The sequence below is a fragment of the Motacilla alba genome, chromosome 28 (assembly GCF_015832195.1).
Source record: "Motacilla alba alba isolate MOTALB_02 chromosome 28, Motacilla_alba_V1.0_pri, whole genome shotgun sequence".
In the NCBI taxonomy this organism is placed as follows: domain Eukaryota; kingdom Metazoa; phylum Chordata; class Aves; order Passeriformes; family Motacillidae; genus Motacilla; species Motacilla alba.
Window position 1 is genome coordinate 4,963,756 of NC_052043.1, and position 18,334 is coordinate 4,982,089.

At 44.9% G+C, this 18,334-nt stretch overlaps 1 protein-coding gene across 6 annotated transcripts in view; it reads left to right on the plus strand.

Annotated features, from left to right (window-relative positions):
* Positions 1-16,958, plus strand: part of LOC119712375 (ceramide synthase 4-like) — a 44,481-nt gene extending 27,523 nt beyond the window's left edge. For all 6 annotated transcript variants that reach the window (XM_038163480.1, XM_038163481.1, XM_038163482.1 and 3 more), the window contains 9 exons: positions 383-500; positions 2,931-3,049; positions 5,048-5,105; positions 7,536-7,586; positions 11,487-11,579; positions 12,213-12,341; positions 12,596-12,702; positions 13,062-13,218; positions 15,839-16,958. In XM_038163480.1, the coding sequence (XP_038019408.1) occupies positions 383-500; positions 2,931-3,049; positions 5,048-5,105; positions 7,536-7,586; positions 11,487-11,579; positions 12,213-12,341; positions 12,596-12,702; positions 13,062-13,218; positions 15,839-16,030 (1,024 nt within the window). In that variant the 3' untranslated portion in view covers positions 16,031-16,958. The remainder of the gene's footprint in view (positions 1-382; positions 501-2,930; positions 3,050-5,047; positions 5,106-7,535; positions 7,587-11,486; positions 11,580-12,212; positions 12,342-12,595; positions 12,703-13,061; positions 13,219-15,838) is intronic.
* Positions 16,959-18,334: the final 1,376 nt, after the last annotated feature.

Consider the following 18,334-nt stretch of genomic DNA (forward strand, 5'->3'; position numbering starts at 1 on the left):
GTTCAGGTGAATGCCATGTATGTTCCATGTTCTAGATCAAGCAGGGAACAACATTTAGGCCTTATCACCAGTGTGATCATCAGCCCATCAGCTGCAAGGACACCAGAGGCACGTGACTGATGATTCAGAAGCTGACAAAGGAGGATATCGCATTTGGCAACCTCATGTAATTTTGAATATCACAGCACAGAGCTCGGAGCAGTAGGGTGAAAGTCCAACAGTTTCTACTGTAGGTTTGTGATTTTACCTGCTCAACGTGATACTCATATTTAGATTCACATGTGGGAAGCAGCTGTTATGTACTGCATCATGTTTTAACAGTGCTGCAAAATCAGAAATCACTGTTCTATTTTTGGCTGACCCTTTATGTTTTCTTTTTCAGAGCCATAGCCCTGCCCCTCAGTACAAAATTGGGTGTGAGAGACAAGCAGAGACCAAAAGCTCAGGCCAACCCCGTGCTGGAAACATTCTATAGTACACGCCGCAAGAACCCGAAAGAGGTGAGTCCCTTCTTTCTTTGCTTTCCTGTAGATTTAGTGTCTTTAGCCAAAGAAAAGCCCATTTGGAATCCTGAAGTTTAGCAATGCCATTCATATCTGGAAGCTCAAGAAAGGAAACACTGTAGCACTGGTTACCTGAGAGCAGCCTGCCAGGAGGGTCCTCCTGCACTGCCATCAGCTCTGAGCTCTGCTTCTGAACACCCGGGAGGAAACTGCTCCTGAAAGGAGCAGTGACAGCTCCTGTCCCTGCTTACCCCATACACAGCACAAGCTGCAGCACAGGGGGCACTGCCTGAACATCAGCGACACCTTCTTACTGTGCGGGTTCCCAGGGAGGGTGGGAATTTATATCCTTGGGAAAACTCAGAGCTCTCTGGACATGGCTCTGGACAGCTCTATTTGAGCAGGGCCCATTGGACGAGGTGATCTCTATGGTCCCTTTCCAACCCCAGCCATTCTATGATGGCTTCTTTTCATATACTGGCAAATCCTGAAAAAATCAGCTGCCTTGAGTTCCCACATTGCTAGTCCCTGCAGCTCAGCCAATGGGTCTTGCTTGATCTCCCAGTCCTAGACTGGGTCGTTCTGTTGCCGTGCAATCCGTGAGTTTGAGATTTGGCCTCGCAAGAAGCCAGAGTCTTGGCCATCACCACAGAGATTGTGAGGGGCTTCAGAAACCTGCAAACACAACTGGTCAGTAGTTTACCCCTGAGGGATAAGAAAGGTGTTTTTCAAGAAATTGGCAAGATGACCCAGAGTTATAGTGGCTGCTGCTGATGGGGAAAACCACTAGCAGGATTATGAATTGTCAGGCAATATTAGAATTTAACCTGGTCAGGGAAGTCCCTGAGTGTGAACTCTGTGGTCGGGAAAACAATCTGATTTTATTTCAGCTTGTTTTTGTAGACTTTCTCTTGGCCTCAAAGCAATAGCTGTGAACTCTTACAGAGGATGGGTGAGCAGGGTGCTCACCGTGGGTTCCAGTCCCAAAGAACAATCCTGCTTCAAACACATGGCTTCACCAAGGCTGTTGCAGCATGGTTCTGCTGCAGTGGGGCATGAGGAGCCTCAGGACATGCAGTACCAGGTTAGAAATAAAGAAAAAGAGGCTAAAATGAAAATGCAGGCATTGATCTGGGTAGTGCAGCCAGCCCATCTCTGCAGCAGTGGGAAGAAGTGTTCTGAGGGACACTTGCCAGTGTGGTTGACCTTCCTCTTGCCTTTCTGTTCCCAAAATCCAAACATTTCTCAGTATAACTGCTTCTACAGCAGAGATCTAACTCAAGACCTGGCTTTGCCAGCAGGTTTTTCCCACGGCTCTTCCTGCACCCCTGTTGCAGTGAAGTGGTGCTTTTCTCCCAGCAGATCTGGGATACTGGAACAGATCCTCACCATGAGACAGCAGTTTGAGGTGGAGCAGGAACTGCTGCCTGGCTCTCTCCACTCACTGGGTTCATCTCAGCCAGTCTACTGGCTCCTTTCCCTTCACATGAGCTCTCAAACCACTGCTCAGAGGTAGCTTTTACTTGTCCAGTACAATATGAGATTTTGCAGTTCTTGGCAGCCATTTCTCAGGAGGAATTCCACATGATGGAGCAGTTGGAGAATGTAAATTAGCATCTCCATTTGTCTCCACCTCCAGAATAGGGCTCATAAAGCAGCACATCTAAAAGCAGCATATCTGAAAATTGGTAATCAACTTAGTTTTGTACAGCATGCTCAAAGTATGTAGGCCACTCTCACATGATACCAATTCAGGTAAATGCATTCCATGAAAAACTATTGCTTTACATAAAAAATAAGGTTATCCATGATGACACTTCCAAATAGGAATATAAAACATGACAAACTCTTAAGAGCCTAAGGACAAGAAGGAGGGTAATTGTAGGGTTTCTGTGAGTTATGTATTGAAGAATTACCCCTAACAGGTTTACTACAAAAGGAGAATATCCAGTAGGAAAATGATGTTGCCTCTGCTCATGACATCCACCATGATACTGCATCAGAATTGCTGAGAGGTGTGACAAGGTTCAGTGCAGAACCATAAAATAGGATTTAAGCTGCAGTGATCTGCACTTCATTGGAGTGACAGATTTTAAGGATTTGATCCCTGAAGACAGGGTGAGGAAGTGATTAGGCAACAAGCTCATGTGAGGAGACAAGACCAGTTTAAAACTGGGGAAGTTAACATAAAAAATGAGAAGTTTCAACATTAGTATTTATAACCAATTGAGAGGGGAATGGAAAGATTTTCTACTATCCAAAATTTTTACACTAGGAATGGACAGCTTTCCATAGAAAGATGCCTTAGCCTGAACAGACTTAGGCTGACCAGGGGCTCCAGCTGGGCTCTGTGGTGGGTCAGATGAGATATTGCCCTGTCTGACCTTTGAATCTGGATCTGAGCCTGCTGTCTCACCTGTTTTCCAGGGTGAGCTGCTCAGTTTAGCCAAGCAATGTGACCTGCCAGTGAGGAAGGTGGAGAAGTGGTTCCGGCACCGGAGGAACATGGACCGGCCCAGCCTGTCCAAGAAGTTCAGCGAGGCCTGGTGAGCAGGAGCACAAGCCATGAACTCAGGTTTTCACCAGAGCTGAGCTCCACAGACAGCTCACTGCCTCCCCCTGCCCTCCATCCCTACACAGAGATCCCAAATCCCTGTCTGCCCTCCCCCCCTATGCAGAGAGATCCCAGCTCCCTGTCTGCCCTCCATCCCTATGCAGAGAGCATCTTGGGTCTCCCTGACCCACTTGGCTCTGCTATTACTCTCTGCTGCTTCTCTGTTATGGAAACATTTCTTGCTTTTCCCCCTTATTTGCAATCCCAAGTCTCCTTTTACTGTTGTACCTTTATTCCTTACAGGGCCCTTGTTTCTGACTTTTCCTAACTTTGTCACACTGGCATCCTGCTTTGACACACATTTGAACCTGAAAAACTCTCTGCTGTTTACATCTTAGTGCTTTGCTGCTGCTTCAGTACCTACTATAAAGGCATCCTTTCTTTTGCCTTTCCCATAGTTTCCCTTTCTGCATAGATTCCTTCTGCTGCACCTTTTCCACAACTATTTTGCACACTGTTGCTTTCAAAAGCTACAGGCAGCAGCCTGGATTGGATTCTGCTGTCATTTGGCTTCAGCATCTTGAAAGTCACAAACCGGCATTCTTCCACGGGGGTGGAAGTTTGTGAGCAAAGAGCAAAAACTGCCTTGGAAACAGCTGTGTGGTAATCCTCCTTGTTATGTGGAGGCACAAAATCAATCTCAGGACAGACAGATCTGAATGTCAGTCCTGGCTCGGCTTTCCACAGAAAAGGAGGATTCTCCACAGGTTGGTTTATTTACAAGGGGCTGCTCTGCTATTTGTGTAAGGAATTGGGTTCCCCCAGGAAAGCCACATAAGCAAAAGAAATCATTAAATACCTGGAGTACTATTCATCTACCTAAAAGTCTGTATCTGTATCCGTTGGGTAGGCATCAACTTCGGGCTCATCAGCATGTGCTCCATTTAACACTCCACCTGTAATTCGAAACCTCTGCCTAAAAACCCTAATTCAAAAAGAAGAAAAGGATATGTATTATTTATTTATGATATCCCATATAGTTACAAATGTCTACAGAAACAGTGAATAAAGAGTTGTTTATTTATAAATAATGTTTATTCTGCCTCCATCTGGATGAAATATCAGCTCTCCCTGCACTCTGACGACTTGTAGTAAATAGTAACAATAAGTAGGAAACAGTAAATCCTTTTCTGCCTCAGCCCACTGAGGATAGAGTCCCTCCCCTGCCCTCTGTTGCCATGTGCAGTCTGTAGACAGAAGATCTCTCTGATGTGACATAGCAGCTTTACAGAGTTTATTTTTGTCTTGGAATTCCCGAGGCTTTCATTGACAGGTGGAGTCTCTCAAAATGCAGTTATGTCTGAATTGTTATGGAGATTTTTGGAAATTAAAGGACTATTTTAGACAGTTTCACTCCTTTTCATATTTCCTATGGTTCATGTATTAATAACTTGTTTATTCGGTTGGGCTGAAATTCCCCCCATTCCATACTGCGGGTGTGAATATTCAGGTGACCTGCCTCTGTCCACTGAACTGGGCAAACGGTTTGTATGTACTTCTGTGTGGGTTTAATGTTGGAAAATAATTTCTGGCTCCTCACTGGGCCAAACATTACAGTAATTAGTTATTGTACATGATAACAAATTCAGCTGGATCTCCAAAGGCCTAGGGGAGAGATTGGCATTGTTAAACTTTTACAAATGCATCTGCTACTGCTGGGAAGCTTTGGGATTATTCTCCTCAGGATTTTAGTCAGCAAGATTCTTGTGTCCTCTGCCATCTCTACAGCAAAGGAATTGCTCTTTGTGAAGTCTGTGAAATGTGCTGGTAAAATGCAAAGAGCTGGTCTTGTTTTGGTCAAACCTTGAACATACTAACGTGTCTTAGCCTTAATAGTGTTATTCTTTTAATTAGTGTGAGGATACACAGACTTGCAGATCAGGGGTTAATCAATGGGATTCTAATGCCCTTTTTTTTTGTTTGTTTGTAGCTGGAGATTTACATTTTACATCATTTCTTTCTTCACTGGACTCGCTGTCCTGTATGATGTGAGTACCCACACAGTCACCCGGTGTTCTACTTGGCCAATGCCTGCAAGAATGTCAGAGTTTGTTGTCAAACATGCCTTTTCATATCTTCTTCTAGAGGTTTTCCATACAGGTTGGTGTGTATCCCCTGTATAGCACACTTAGGATACTGCAGGCATACTGGAAAATGTCTATTTTAAGGACTCCAGAACCAAGATGTTTCCTCCTCTTCTGCCAAAGCACAAGGCAGTTGGGATTGTATGAAAGTAAATTTCTGCAGGGTAGGAGATAGAACACTTACCTAAGCTGGAAGCTGCAGGGCCTGTTGGTCTGTTGTATCCAATATCTCTTTAAGGTAAATAAACTGGGCTTCCTTTGGAGCATGGACTGCAATTTATTAATTTTATCTGCTAATTTTGTTTTCCTTACTCAGGATGTGATTGGTTCAGGCTCATGCCTCAGCCTTTTCTCTAATTTCATAAATAGTGAGTTCTCTTGATACAATTTGTACTGCCACATCAGGCAGAAGTGGTAACAGGAGCCATGGGTGTGCCCTTGTCCCTGAGCTGTGGTCACTGAGCTGGGACTAGGGCACTGGCCATCTGCTGCCTCTGTTTTCAAGGTTCCCCTGACTCTTGCTGTGTCTGGCTCCCTAGGTGAGATTTGCAAAAGTCTTCTGGTACAGTCTGATGAGTTAAGTGATGTAAAATGTGCACATCCCAAGGCAGCAGGCACAAACTCTCCTTGTAACCTCTCATTGTAACTCGTGAAGGACTTTTAATTCACACAGACTTTTAAGTCAGATTTTAAGGTACTCAAAACATGAGGATTAGACAATGAGCTGGCTGAGGAGTGAAGGTGTCTGAACCCCAGCTGCAGTGTTCTGTGGATCTGTACATCAAAACAGAAGACTGTTCTTTGAGACCAGCTATTGAAATTTGGTCTGCATGATCTGCTTAGCATTGTACAAGAGCCCTATGGCAACAAGGGACAAAATCATATTCTTCAGCATGCTGCTTGTCCATTATATGGATGAAACACCATTTTCACTTTTTGTGACCCGTGTCTTTATTCAACACACCTCTTACAGTTTTCACAAAAAAGGGAGACATCCATCCTACAGACAGCGCCTCTAGATCCTGTAGCAAATATGTTCTTCTGTTACCTAAATTGTACTAAAATGACTACTTTAAAAAGAAGGATAAAGAACTAACATGACAGGGCATATATACCTGTGAGATTTTCTGACTTTCACAGGTTTATTTTGTAACCTGAGTATCTTTTAAACATGCATTTGTTTTTGTGAAACTCTTTCTTTAGGAGAAAAAGCAAATGTTTAAATTCTGCATTAGTGGTTTTGGACTGATAGCAAAAACCTCTGCCCGAAAGTGAGTGAAACAGCCTGTAACAAAGGAAAGTTATCTTCCAGTAGGCCACCAGAAATCAGCTATATTTGCTGAGAGGAATGATGAAATTCAGGGATCTGGAGTTCCTTTCTAGCTTAGGTAAACAGTATGCCATAGTGTTTCATAGTTTTTGCTTTGTGCTTTCTGGTTCTATATGACACATCTCTCCTGGTTCTGCACATATATTTGCTGTAAATTCCATTCCAAACTCCACTCCCAGTCAGCGGGGACTGTATCTGTTCCAAATTACTACTGCACCTAAAACCACTGGCTCCTGCTTTGCCTCTGTATCACCCACACACCAGCAGTGCTCTGTGGGAAGAAGAAATGCTGCCTTCTGGCCTCAGCTCTGATACCTGGAGCCCTGTAGAACTTAAAGAAAGTTACCCTCATAGGTGTGAGGCATTGCTGTGTTCTGTAAGCTCTGACCCAGGCTGGGCACAGCTCTAGACAGAGCATGCTCCATTCAGGGAAGACTCTTGGGGACTTCAGTTGCCATGTTTCTGTGAAGGTTTCAAAACTGCCAAGTTCTAAACTACCAGTTTTCTATTGAACAGAGTAGGATCTTTTCAGAGGTTCATTACTTAACAAACTGCAGCATAAACTTCACTGTTAAAGGAAGAACCACATACCTGACACACCAGTTTTCAACATTCTATCCACATTTAAGTATTGTTGTCTAAATCACAAATATTCCTAATGAAATACTTGTAAGATTATTTTTTAATGCTCAAAACTTCACCACCACCTCAAGCTTGACGAAGATGGCAAAAAGTTGGGAGAAGTCTTCTCTGAGCTATTTTATTTGGAACAGTTAAATAGTGTGTGAGATTTCAGGCAAATAGCACAATTTGGAAATGTCACAAGCAGATGCAAGTCTTCATAGTGGAAATTTCTTGGCAGTTGGATTCCAGACAGTGAGACCAGCTCTGCCTGTAATAAAACACAACTAAGTCTATAGTAGTAACAAACTAAAATAATTAGACAACTGATAAGTAAAGAACTCCTCTGATATTCTAACATACATGTTGCATTTTTCTTGCAGAAACCTTGGCTTTGGGACCATAGAGAGTGCTGGACAGGATATCCACAACAGGTGAGTCACACAAGAAGGAAAATTGCTGTTATAAGTCTTGTATTGTGTTTCTGTATTTTTTGAAAATCAAATTATACTAGTGACAAAAAGAGGACACTGAATTAAGTTGAGACACAGAAGACCTAAGAATTCAAAGTCAGACCCTCATCTGGAGAGAACATCTTTGTACCTGGCATCATCTAATGCAAGAGAAGATGAATTGGCAGAGCACTTTGTCACTACCAAGAGGAAATGAAGACTTATGTTCCAGGGGTTTGTCTGACAGTCAAAGCTAGAGCAAGACACCTTGACTGTATGTGGAGGTTGCAAACCCATAAAGGGAAAAGTAATGCCCAATTCTAACAACGTGAGGCACAGGAAACGTAACAGGAGTAATGACTGAAGAGTGAGGCAGTGCCTTGGAGGATGAGTCTCTGAACAATCCAGTATTGCTTGAAGGCAAAAATTTTAGGGGCAAATCTGTAGTTCTATGTAAAAATTAAACCATACAAACAACTGGGGCTTGAATAGGAATGTAAGACTGCGAGGATCACTCGGCTCCCTCTGTCTCCTGCTCTGTACACTTGTGATACATGTCTTGTCAAAAACAATAGGAACCTCCATAATGGCACACTGTGATGGACTGACCCTGGCTGGCCACAGTGTGCCACCAAGCCCATTTTACTCTCCCCTCCTCAAATGGAAAGGGGGGAGAAAATATAGCAAAAGGCTCACGGATTGAGATAAGGACGGGGAGAGAGCATCCCCGGTTACCATCACAGGTAAAACAGGCTTGACTTGGGGAAAAATTATTTTAATTTACTGTTAGTGAAATAAGAGTAGTTTAATAAGAAATAAACCCAAATCTTAAAAGGACCTTCCTGCACCCTTCCCTTCTTCCTGGACTTAACTTCACCCCCACATTCTCCACTTCTTCCCCTGCAGTGGTGCAGTGAGATGTGGAATGGGGGTTGTGGTCAGTCCATTGCACCTTGTCTCTGCTGCTCCTTCCTCCTGCTCTAGTAGCAGGGTTCTCCAGTGGGAGACAGCTCTCCATGAACCTCTCCACTGCGGGTCCTTTCCCAGGATGCAATCCATTAGGAATGGACTGCTCCATTGTGGGTCCAGCACAGGTCCACAGGTGCTGCCAGGAGCCTGCCCAGCACAGGGTCTTCACAGGCTCAGAGCTTCCTTAGGCCACATCCTCTTGCTCTAGTCAGGGGTCCTCCAGGGACTGCAGGTGGGTTTCTGCTCCCCGTGGACCTCTGTGGGCTGCAGGGGCATGGCCTGTATTACCATGGCCTGCTGGGGGCACTGCTCCAGCACCAGGAGCTCCTCTTCCTCCTCCTCCACTGACCTGAGGGTCTATGGAGCTGTATCTCATATTCTCACTCCTCTCTCCACACCACTCTAACCCAGCAGTTTTTTCCGTTCTTAAATACATTGTCCTCGAGCTGCTGCCACTATCATTCATGGAGCCAGTGGCAGATCCATCTTGGCAGTGTCTGGAGCTGGCTCTGTTGGACAGGGGGCAGCTTCTGGCATCTCACAGAAGCCACCTCTGCCCCCACCCCACTACCAAAACCTTTCCATGTAAATCAAACACACAACCATTTTCCAACATTTGTAACAACTAGAAAAGACCAAAACCAGGGCTAGTCATGTCCCTCTGGCAAAAAGCAAGTCAAGGACAAATCTGTGTATTAGCAGGAACAACGAATGTATTAATTACAATTTCTACTAAACAGACTGTGCCGTGTGCTACAGACAATGACAAAACACCAGAACACCAGTTCTCCCAAGTAGTCTGATCTTTGGGGGGAAAAATAGCTTCTGATACAGAGCTCCTGTTTGGATAACCTGGAGTGTGACCAGCACATACCAGCTAGGGAGATGTTCGTATCCTCCATGGAAGCCCCAGGGCATTCAGCTGTGCTTCCTCTTGTGGCCAATTGCTGGTGCTACAAAGGAAAACAAACTAAAATTTATGAAGGCCATAAATAACCAGTTGCTATTAGGGAAACAATACTTCACGTTCCTTTGAAAATGGTTGCAAAGCCCCTTTAGTCATAGTAATTATTTATCAAATAGATTCAGGTTTAAGGAGGTCATATAATGCAACAACAGCAGAAATTGCTTGTTAAGTAACAAGATCTTGCTGAGTGGTATAAGCTTTCTGTTTCCCAGATAATTTACCCGAAAGAACATGAATTACATTTCCTGCTGGGGTTGGATTTTCCCCCCATTAGTTTGAATAAACTGGAAAATTTGTAACAGAGTACAGGGTATCTGAAGCATCTTCAAGCCTAAAAAGGGAATGATTTATTCAGCTACTCCTTTTCCACCATAATGAATTTGTTTATGTAGTTTTTAAAACTCTGTACTGTCTGGTCAGGAATCTGAACAATGCTGAAGAAATCCTAAAAATATTCACGATCTTCATGGTGGTTCCCCAAATGTTTGACATAAAGTTGAATTTCCCCTGCTGTTTCATTTAATCTTGGCACAGATGACATTTCGTAAGCGAGTGTGTTGTTCAGTTGAACTGTTTCCCCCTGTAGCTGCACAAACCAGCTATGTTGATTTGGTTGTAGTATTGGGTTTTTGCTGCCTGTTTTTGGTAGCAGGGGGCTACAGAGGTGGCTTCTGTAAGAAGTTGCCAGAATCCTCCTCCATGTCCAGCAGAGCCAATCTCTGGTGGCTCCAAGTTGAACGTGCCACTGGCCAAGGTTGGGCCAATTAGAAATAGTGGTAACACCTCTGTGATAACAGATTTTAAAAGCAAGAAAGAAAAGAAAACGTTATTGCACAGTTGTATTTGCAGCCAGAGAAGAGCAGGTTGAGAACATGGGAAAGGAACAACTCTGCAGACACCAAGGTCAGTGGAGAAGGAGGGGCAGGAGGTGCTCCAGGTGTGGGAGCTCTGCAGGCTGTGCTGAGGACCAAGGTGAAGCAGCTGTGCCCCTGCAGCCCCTGGGGATCCACAGGGGATGCAGAGATCCACTCACAGCCCATGGGGGTCCACGGGGAATGCAGAGATCCACCCACAGCCTGTGGGATCCATGGGAATGCAGAGATCCACCCACAGCCTGTGGGATCCATGGGAATGCAGAGATCCACCCACAGCCTGTGGGATCCATGGGAATGCAGAGATCCACCTGCAGCCCATGGAAGAGGAGCCCACACCAGAGTAGGGGGATGCCTGAGAGGAGGCTGTGGCCCCATGGGAGACCCATGGAGAGAGGAGCCCTGCTTCCGTGCTGGAGCAGCCTGTCCTTGAGGGACTGCACCCCATGGAAGAGTGACCCATGCCGCAGCAGTTTGGGAAGGACTGTTTTCCATGGGATGCACTTATGTTGTGCCAGTTGGCAGAGAGCTGTTGCCTGTGGGATGGACTCACAATGGAGAAGTTAATGAAGAACTGTTTCTCATGGTAGGGACCCCACAGTGCAGCAGGGGAACCATTCCTCTCCCTGAGCAGCAGGAGAAGCCATGGGTGATGAACTGACCATAACCCCCATTCTCATCTCCTTGCATCACTGGGGTATGAGGTGGAGCTGGGAAGGAGGGAGAGGCAGGGGTAAAGGTGTTTCTAAGGGTTTTTTTTTCACTTCTCATGATCGTGCTCTGATTTTGTTAGCAATTTACTTAATTCATATCTCTAATTAGAGTCTGTTTTGCCCATGACTATGTTTGATGAGCAATCTTTCCTGGTCCTTATCTCAACTCATGAACCCTTTGTTATATTTTTTCTCCTTTGTCCAGCTGTGCAGGGGAGTGACAGAGTGGCTTTGGTGGCTGCCTGGCATCCAGTCAGCATCAACCCACTACCATTGTCTTTTGCCTTAGAAGGAGTTTTCACTTGCAGCCCTTGCACTAATGTATCTGATAGTTGTTTCCCTCTCTCTCCCTCTCTCACAGCCTCTCCAGCCCTCCCTGTTCTGGTACTACATGCTGGAGCTCTCCTTCTACTGGTCACTGGTCTTCACCTTGCCCTTTGATGTGAAGAGGAAGGTGAGTGGCAGTCTCAGGGGAGAATCAAGTACAAACAGGATACAAGCTGAACACTTAGGAGAGTGATCTCTAAGAGCATGTATATAGTGCCAGTCAAGGTTTTGTGGCAGTCTCTCCTTGCTCGTTCACAGGAATTTTCATTACCGCTCATTGTCTTTCTCTACTCTGGGAAGTGGAGAGCACCAACCCTGATACAGAAAGGTGCAAAGTACTGCAGAGTTCTCAATCCAAACTTAAAATCCAAATATAAAAATTGCTCTTCTGTAACTCTTCTAGACTGCACTGATCATAGAGACAGGAAAAGAGGTGGTTCTCTATCAGTAAAGCTGCTTGTGTTCCTGGTGCCAGTGTCCCAACAGACTGGGTGCAGCATCAGGCCATGGCTAGTGGAGGGAAAGAATGTTCTTTGTTGTGAGATCCTCAGTTTACACCACGAGCTCTTCATTCCTGGGTCTCTTGGTTGCATACATTTCTAGAATGCCTTTGGTAAAATAACTATGTGGGTAAAACTGTGTAGTGGGAGCTTTCTTAGTCACTAGGTAGAGAGATCATTGCTACCTGCAGGAACCACGTCTGGACTGGGGCAGGAGGTGCATTATGTGTTCTATTCTCTGCTGTTCCCCTTCTCATCAGGATTTCAAGGAGCAGATAGTCCATCATGCTGCAACCATCTTCCTGATCAGTTTTTCATACTGTGCCAACTACATCCGCATTGGGACACTGGTGATGGTGATTCATGATGCTTCTGATTGCTTCCTGGAGGTGAGTCAGGCGGAGCCTAATCGGCAGTGGTGCTCTTCAGTCACAGAATGTCCTTCTATCTAACATAGGCCAAGCACTGGGGTATTCCACAGATCCTTCTGCTGCTCTGCTGACCCAGCCAAGGGTGCCCAGCTGAGAGCTAGGCAGAGCTGTGGTTACCTGCATGCAGGTTGTGTCATACATGTCTCATTAAACCCCTGGAGTGTGTGCAGATGCTGTCTTGGCTGCTGTTTAATTGTTCTTTCCCCTTCCAGCCAACTAAGATATTCAATTACATGAAGTGGAAAAAAACTTGTGACAGCCTCTTTATGATCTTCTCAGCTGTTTTCCTGATCAGCCGCCTGGTCATTTACCCCTACACGTGAGTCTGCTGCAGTGAGGGGACATGGAGAAGCTGCCTTCTGAGAGACAGGACGATTATCTGGGTGCTGCAGCCTTTGTCCTGGAGCATGTGTTCCTTCCCTTTGCACATGGGTGCCACATGGCTGTTGCACCTGCCTTGGGGTAAACAAGGCTGTTCTTTGGGTTCACAGAGCAGTCCTGGAGCCCTGGGCCAGTGGCTCCATCCCGTGTACTTTGGGTGGGGAACTGATAGCTGGGATAGGTAAAGATGGAAGTGGTTGATCTGAAACTTCCTCTGTGACTACAAATTTCTGGAGCTTAATTGTGGCCCTGTTAACAACATGCTTTCCCTCCACTGCAATCCCCTCTGTTTTGCAGAGTGCTTTATAACACCTACTATTACTCCATGGAGATATTCCAACCCTTCTTTGGATACTACTTTGTGAATGTTCTCCTGATAATTCTGCAGCTGCTCCATGTCTTCTGGTCCTGCTTAATTATTCACATGGTCTACAAATTCATCCTCCAGGGCACGGTATGCATCAGTTTGTACTATCCTTTACATGGGGAGGGAGGGTCCACCTAGACTGCTTGAGAATACAGGGGTCCACCTGGCATGGATTCCTTATTGTTCTATTGAAATTATACATGTATATTTCCAACAGTGAGGTAGAAGGAAACTCAGTTGTATTACAGAAAGCTGACTGAAAAAATTTTTTATGAATCACTACAATATTGGGTCCACTTCTGATGCCTATATTCAACAAAAATATGGATTGGACTCCAGGAGAGATGTCTGTGAGCAATGCCAGTGACATCTGAGTAAAAATCCCAACACTTTGTGCAGTGTGACTTGCATTTGTAACAAGACTAAAAAAATCAAGGAAGAGGAAATTGTCATGATTGGTGAGGTCAGTGCAAAAGCGTTTCCCTTATTGTACAGGATTTTTGATTACAATTGTGTTATGGTGCTGTAGATTTCACACAGTAGGTATTTCTGTCTAAACCAGCTGCCTGGGCTCTTCTTCCAGCAGTGGAGGGCAACAGGCATGCCCAAATTATGATCCATTCCATACTTCAATGGCAGTGCTGCTCCACAGGCACAGAGCAACCAGAGATGAGTATCTGAGCTCCAGCTGTATAAACTGAAATGGAATGCATCCCACATCCCACTCTTTCTGGCCTGTAGTATTTGCTGTGAGACCAAAGTGCTGCTCAGCATGTTCCCAAAATCAAAGCCATGACTGGCCACATGCCAAGGATGCAGTCCAAAGGTGACCAGTCAGTGCCTTGTGGGAAGTGACCTCAGAGCCCAGGATGGTTTGTTTTATTAGTATCCAACTGAGGAATTCTGTCTTACAGGAACTGAGAGCAATCATTAAAGGCTCCTTTTTATCCTGATTGTTCTCATTTTCATTATCTGCCTTCTTTTAAGGTACCACAGAGCAAATTACTTGCAGATCAGGAAACAGGGCTGGAAATGAAGATACAACTGAAGACAGCCTTTTATTGTTTACCTAGTTTTTGTGGGCTAAATTACCACTGCAGCTACTGTAGTGTAAAATGATGAGGTAATAAATAGCCTCATTAGAAAGTAAAGAACTGTCAGGGAAGAAAATCCTGAAGCATATCCAGAATTTTTCCTATTTTATCTAAAACGGATATGCCAGATTTGATATAAAAATATATTTGAAAACTTTCTGTACTGAGCAGTAAAAAGCAAAAAAGAATTGTCCTAAACAGATCTATTTCAATGACAGTATTTGGTAGCCCAAAGCAGTATCAGCAAGAATACAGGACATTCTCTCTTTGGAGCCACAAAACTTTTGCTGCAATCAGTTCCTGTTCTTCTTGCAGGCCTTTCTGGTCTCCATGGTTTTCCTCTCTGGCTACAGGATAATCTTTACCCCCTTCTCACATGATGTTTCCTAATCCCAAGTAATTAGAACTCAGCCTAGATCCTGAAGTACAAGTTTCATTCCCTCTATATAGAGAGAGCAGCTTTATAGTTCCTTTGGGAATCTTGCCAGAATCTCAGCCACATTCTCTGGCTATAAATGGATATATTTAGAAATATTGGCTATGATTTGTCCTTATGCTGCAAGTCCAGATTCCTGTATATTTCCTGATCTGTCAGTTCCAGAGCGATCCAAGGTGCAGGTCATTCACAGCAGATACTATCTCCCACCCATATTGTCCTTGGAGGCAGAGTAAATCCAGTGCAAATTTAGATTTTTACAAATCCTGTCTGCATCTGGTTGTAGTGATCTCTGGAAAGGGCATGAGCTGAAATAGAGTTCTCAATATGATCTGGGAGATCTCAAGAAGAATGGACAGCCATAAATGGAGACTAAATTTCTGGGCAGCACCTGATTTTCCCCTGAGCAGTTTCTAAAGCTGAGATCACAGAAGGGGTTTGCAGCTTTCCCTCTGTCCAACAAGGAGCGTGACACTGTGAATTTGTCCCCAGATTATATGGCAGAGTAGAGACAGCCTGAGAAGCCAGGAAGTGCTGAGCTGCTTTTTTCTAAGCTGTCATTTTGTCCCATTATTTCTTTTTTGCCTTCCTTTTAAGGCAGATAATTAAATACTTACAGAACTGGATTACAGGTCTCTCAGTCAATAAACAGCAAGAGGAAAAGCCTGACAGTAAAACTGAATGTAGTCAGAGTGGAGTGGCTTTGTGTTGAGCCTTTGGGAAGCATGTTTCCAGCCTGTCCTGAGTGTTGTCAGCCTGCAGCCACCCAGGCCATGTAGGCAGAAGTTAGCTCCTTGTCCCTTTTGGAAAGTGTAAAAGAGCTTGATTAACTGCCTCCCCCATCCTTCTCCCTCATGCTGATGACCAGGGCAGCAGTGTGGATCTCCTCAGGCTTACACAGTTGTCCTCAGTCCTGGGCATTTGTGGTTTTGCTCTGCTTTGCAGCCTGTAATTCCTAATTTCAGGAATTATGTGTATCAGGATCACAGATGAGATTCCAGTGAGACTGAAAGCAAAAAGGCAGGGAGAATCTACTCCCAAGGGTAATGTAAAAGCTGAAGGGACCCTGTGCTGAGTGGCTGAGGCAGCAGGTGCATGGTCAGCCTGTGGCTCAGCCATCACTGCTGCTTGTGCAACTGCTGTGTTTATCTGGCTCCTCACTCACCTGCCTTTGTAGATGGAAAAGGACATGAGAAGTGACACAGAAGAAAGTGACAAGGATGAAGAAAGAGATAAAATTAGAGAAAAGGAGAAAAATGGAATCACGTGTTTCAGCAACGTCACAAGCAATGGTTACATCCAGAGGAATGGATCTGAGCCCCTGGACAACAGAGCCCACCGTGCCAATGGCCATGCCAAGGAAAGATAGCTGCTGTCATGTGCTGCTGGCCTGGCCTCCAGTGACCCCAGGCCACCATCTGTAGAAACAGTTTTGCTCACTGTGTAGATAAACTGGAGTGCAATTGCAGTATTGTAGCTGAATTCCTGCTTCCCATAAACCAAAGTGTTTATAGTCAGTGGATATTTGAAGGAAGTTTTTTGTCTTCCTTCAGTAAAAGCTTACTATAGGTTGTAGCCTCAAAACAGCAAGGGATCAAAGTGGCTTGACTTGTATTAAGACTGTACCATAATTGTTGTCAAATTTGTTAATCTTGAAAAATACTTTAAAAATAAGAAGGTGGATAAACTCTGGCAGTGTCAAGTTTTACCCACCTAATGTTGATAGGAATCTGTTTAGCCTGGATCAGCCTCTGGAGGCCCTAGCCTATTGCCAGTAATTATTATGGCTGACAAGTGACAAATCTTACCACTGGGATGCCTCTTCTGAGAAAACAGGTGCCCTGTATACAGTTACAAAATTAAAACTGAGTATAGTGAAATTAAAGCTTTTGGAAAGGCTTAAGATAAAACATGTTCTTCTCAAAGGAAGTACTCTTCGTGCCAGTGACCAGTTTTGTAATGGTGTGGATCTCAGTCCCTACTTCCTGCCCCTAAGCTCCAAAGCCCAGGCTGGAGGAGTACCCACACAAATAACATTCGAAGAGTAGGAAAATCCAGACAGCTGTTTCTCAACACTTAGGCGTTGGACTTGATGATCATTGTGGGTCCCTTCCAACACATAATATTCTGTAATTCTGTGATAATCGAAAGTTGGAAGCACATGTATTGTACGCTGTGATCTAAGCGTATGGTCTCACCTCTCTGCAGGTGCTGTGCTCAGGAGGGGTATTGAAATGATACATCATTTTGTACTACTGAATGTAAATGATCTTTATAAATTACTTTTAAAGGTTTGATCGTCTGGTCTCTTTTCTACTTCTTTAACCACCAGGAGGTAAACCTGGCTGGCTGCACCTTACAGGTGGATGTGGGATGAGGGAGACCCATGTGGGTGCCATTGCCAAGGGGAAGATGCTGCTGGCACAGGACACACAGCCACACTGAGCCATGCCAGTAAAGACTTACAACTGCCAGGTTTGTCTCCTGCTCAGTAAGACTCTGTTTGGACCTGGAACAAGGGACAATTTGGAACACCCCTACACTAGACTTAGGGGCAGGCCAGGTTACTTGGTACTGCCAGGACAATGGCAAGTCCAAGATGGCAACACTGGGGAGGTGCTTTGGCCTTGCAAGGGTAGGAGGAGAGAAATTATTATATATTCTTTTTTTTTTTTTTTTTTGTGAGGTTTTAGGAGGCTAGGGAAGATCCCTGTTGTAAAATCACATTACGTCTCCTCCTAGGAGCAGAATGCTTCCCAGAGTCTGCATAATGCCCAGTGGAGCCAGTGTAAGTTAATGCCTGCTGGATTTGATCCTCAGGGCTTTGTTGTGTTCCTGAAGATTGAGATAAGCTTGTTAGGAGGCAAATCTGGTTCTTATGAAAGATACATCAAAGATATAGGAGAGCTGTTGGATTTGAGCAAGAATTACTGAGCGCTGCCTTTAGCTGAACATAACAGTGATGAGTCATTGAGGCAGATCAGCTGATGAATTTGTTTTCTTGCCATCAACTTGCTAAGGCTTGAAGAAGCATTCAGCTCCCTCCCTGCACTGCTCCACCTTCTCTCTTTATGTTTGCTCCAGGGCTGGGAAGCTTCTGAGTAGTGTGATAGTGTTTAAGACTTCAGCGTATCCATCCCTCCTCTCTTCACTCCTCACACATGGGGCATCACAGCTCCCCCCACAGAACAGCTGCTGTAGAAAACTTGCAGCAAGTCTGTCACTTGTCTGCTGAGAAACCCAGCAGAGCATGTCATGGAACCACCAAATTCATTAGATTGGGGAAGGCCTCTGAGATCATCAAGTACAACCTGTGACCAGTCACCACTTTGTCAATCAGAGCAGAGTCCAATCACTTCTTAATTACCTCCAGGGACTGAGACTCCACCACCTCCCTCGGCAACCCATTACAATGTTTAACAACCCCTTCCATGAAAAAATTCTTCTTGATGTCCAACCTATACCTCTCCTGCCATGGCTTGAGTCCATTTCCTCTGTTCCTGTCATTTGTTTCCTGGGAGCAGAACCCAGTTTCCACCTGGCTGCACCCTCCTGTTGGGGAGTTGTAGAGAGTGAGAAGATCACCCTGAGCCTCCTTTTCTCCAGGCTGAGCCCCCACCCCCCCCGCCCCCAGCTCCCTCAGCTTCTCCTCAAATGACTCACTCTCTAATGG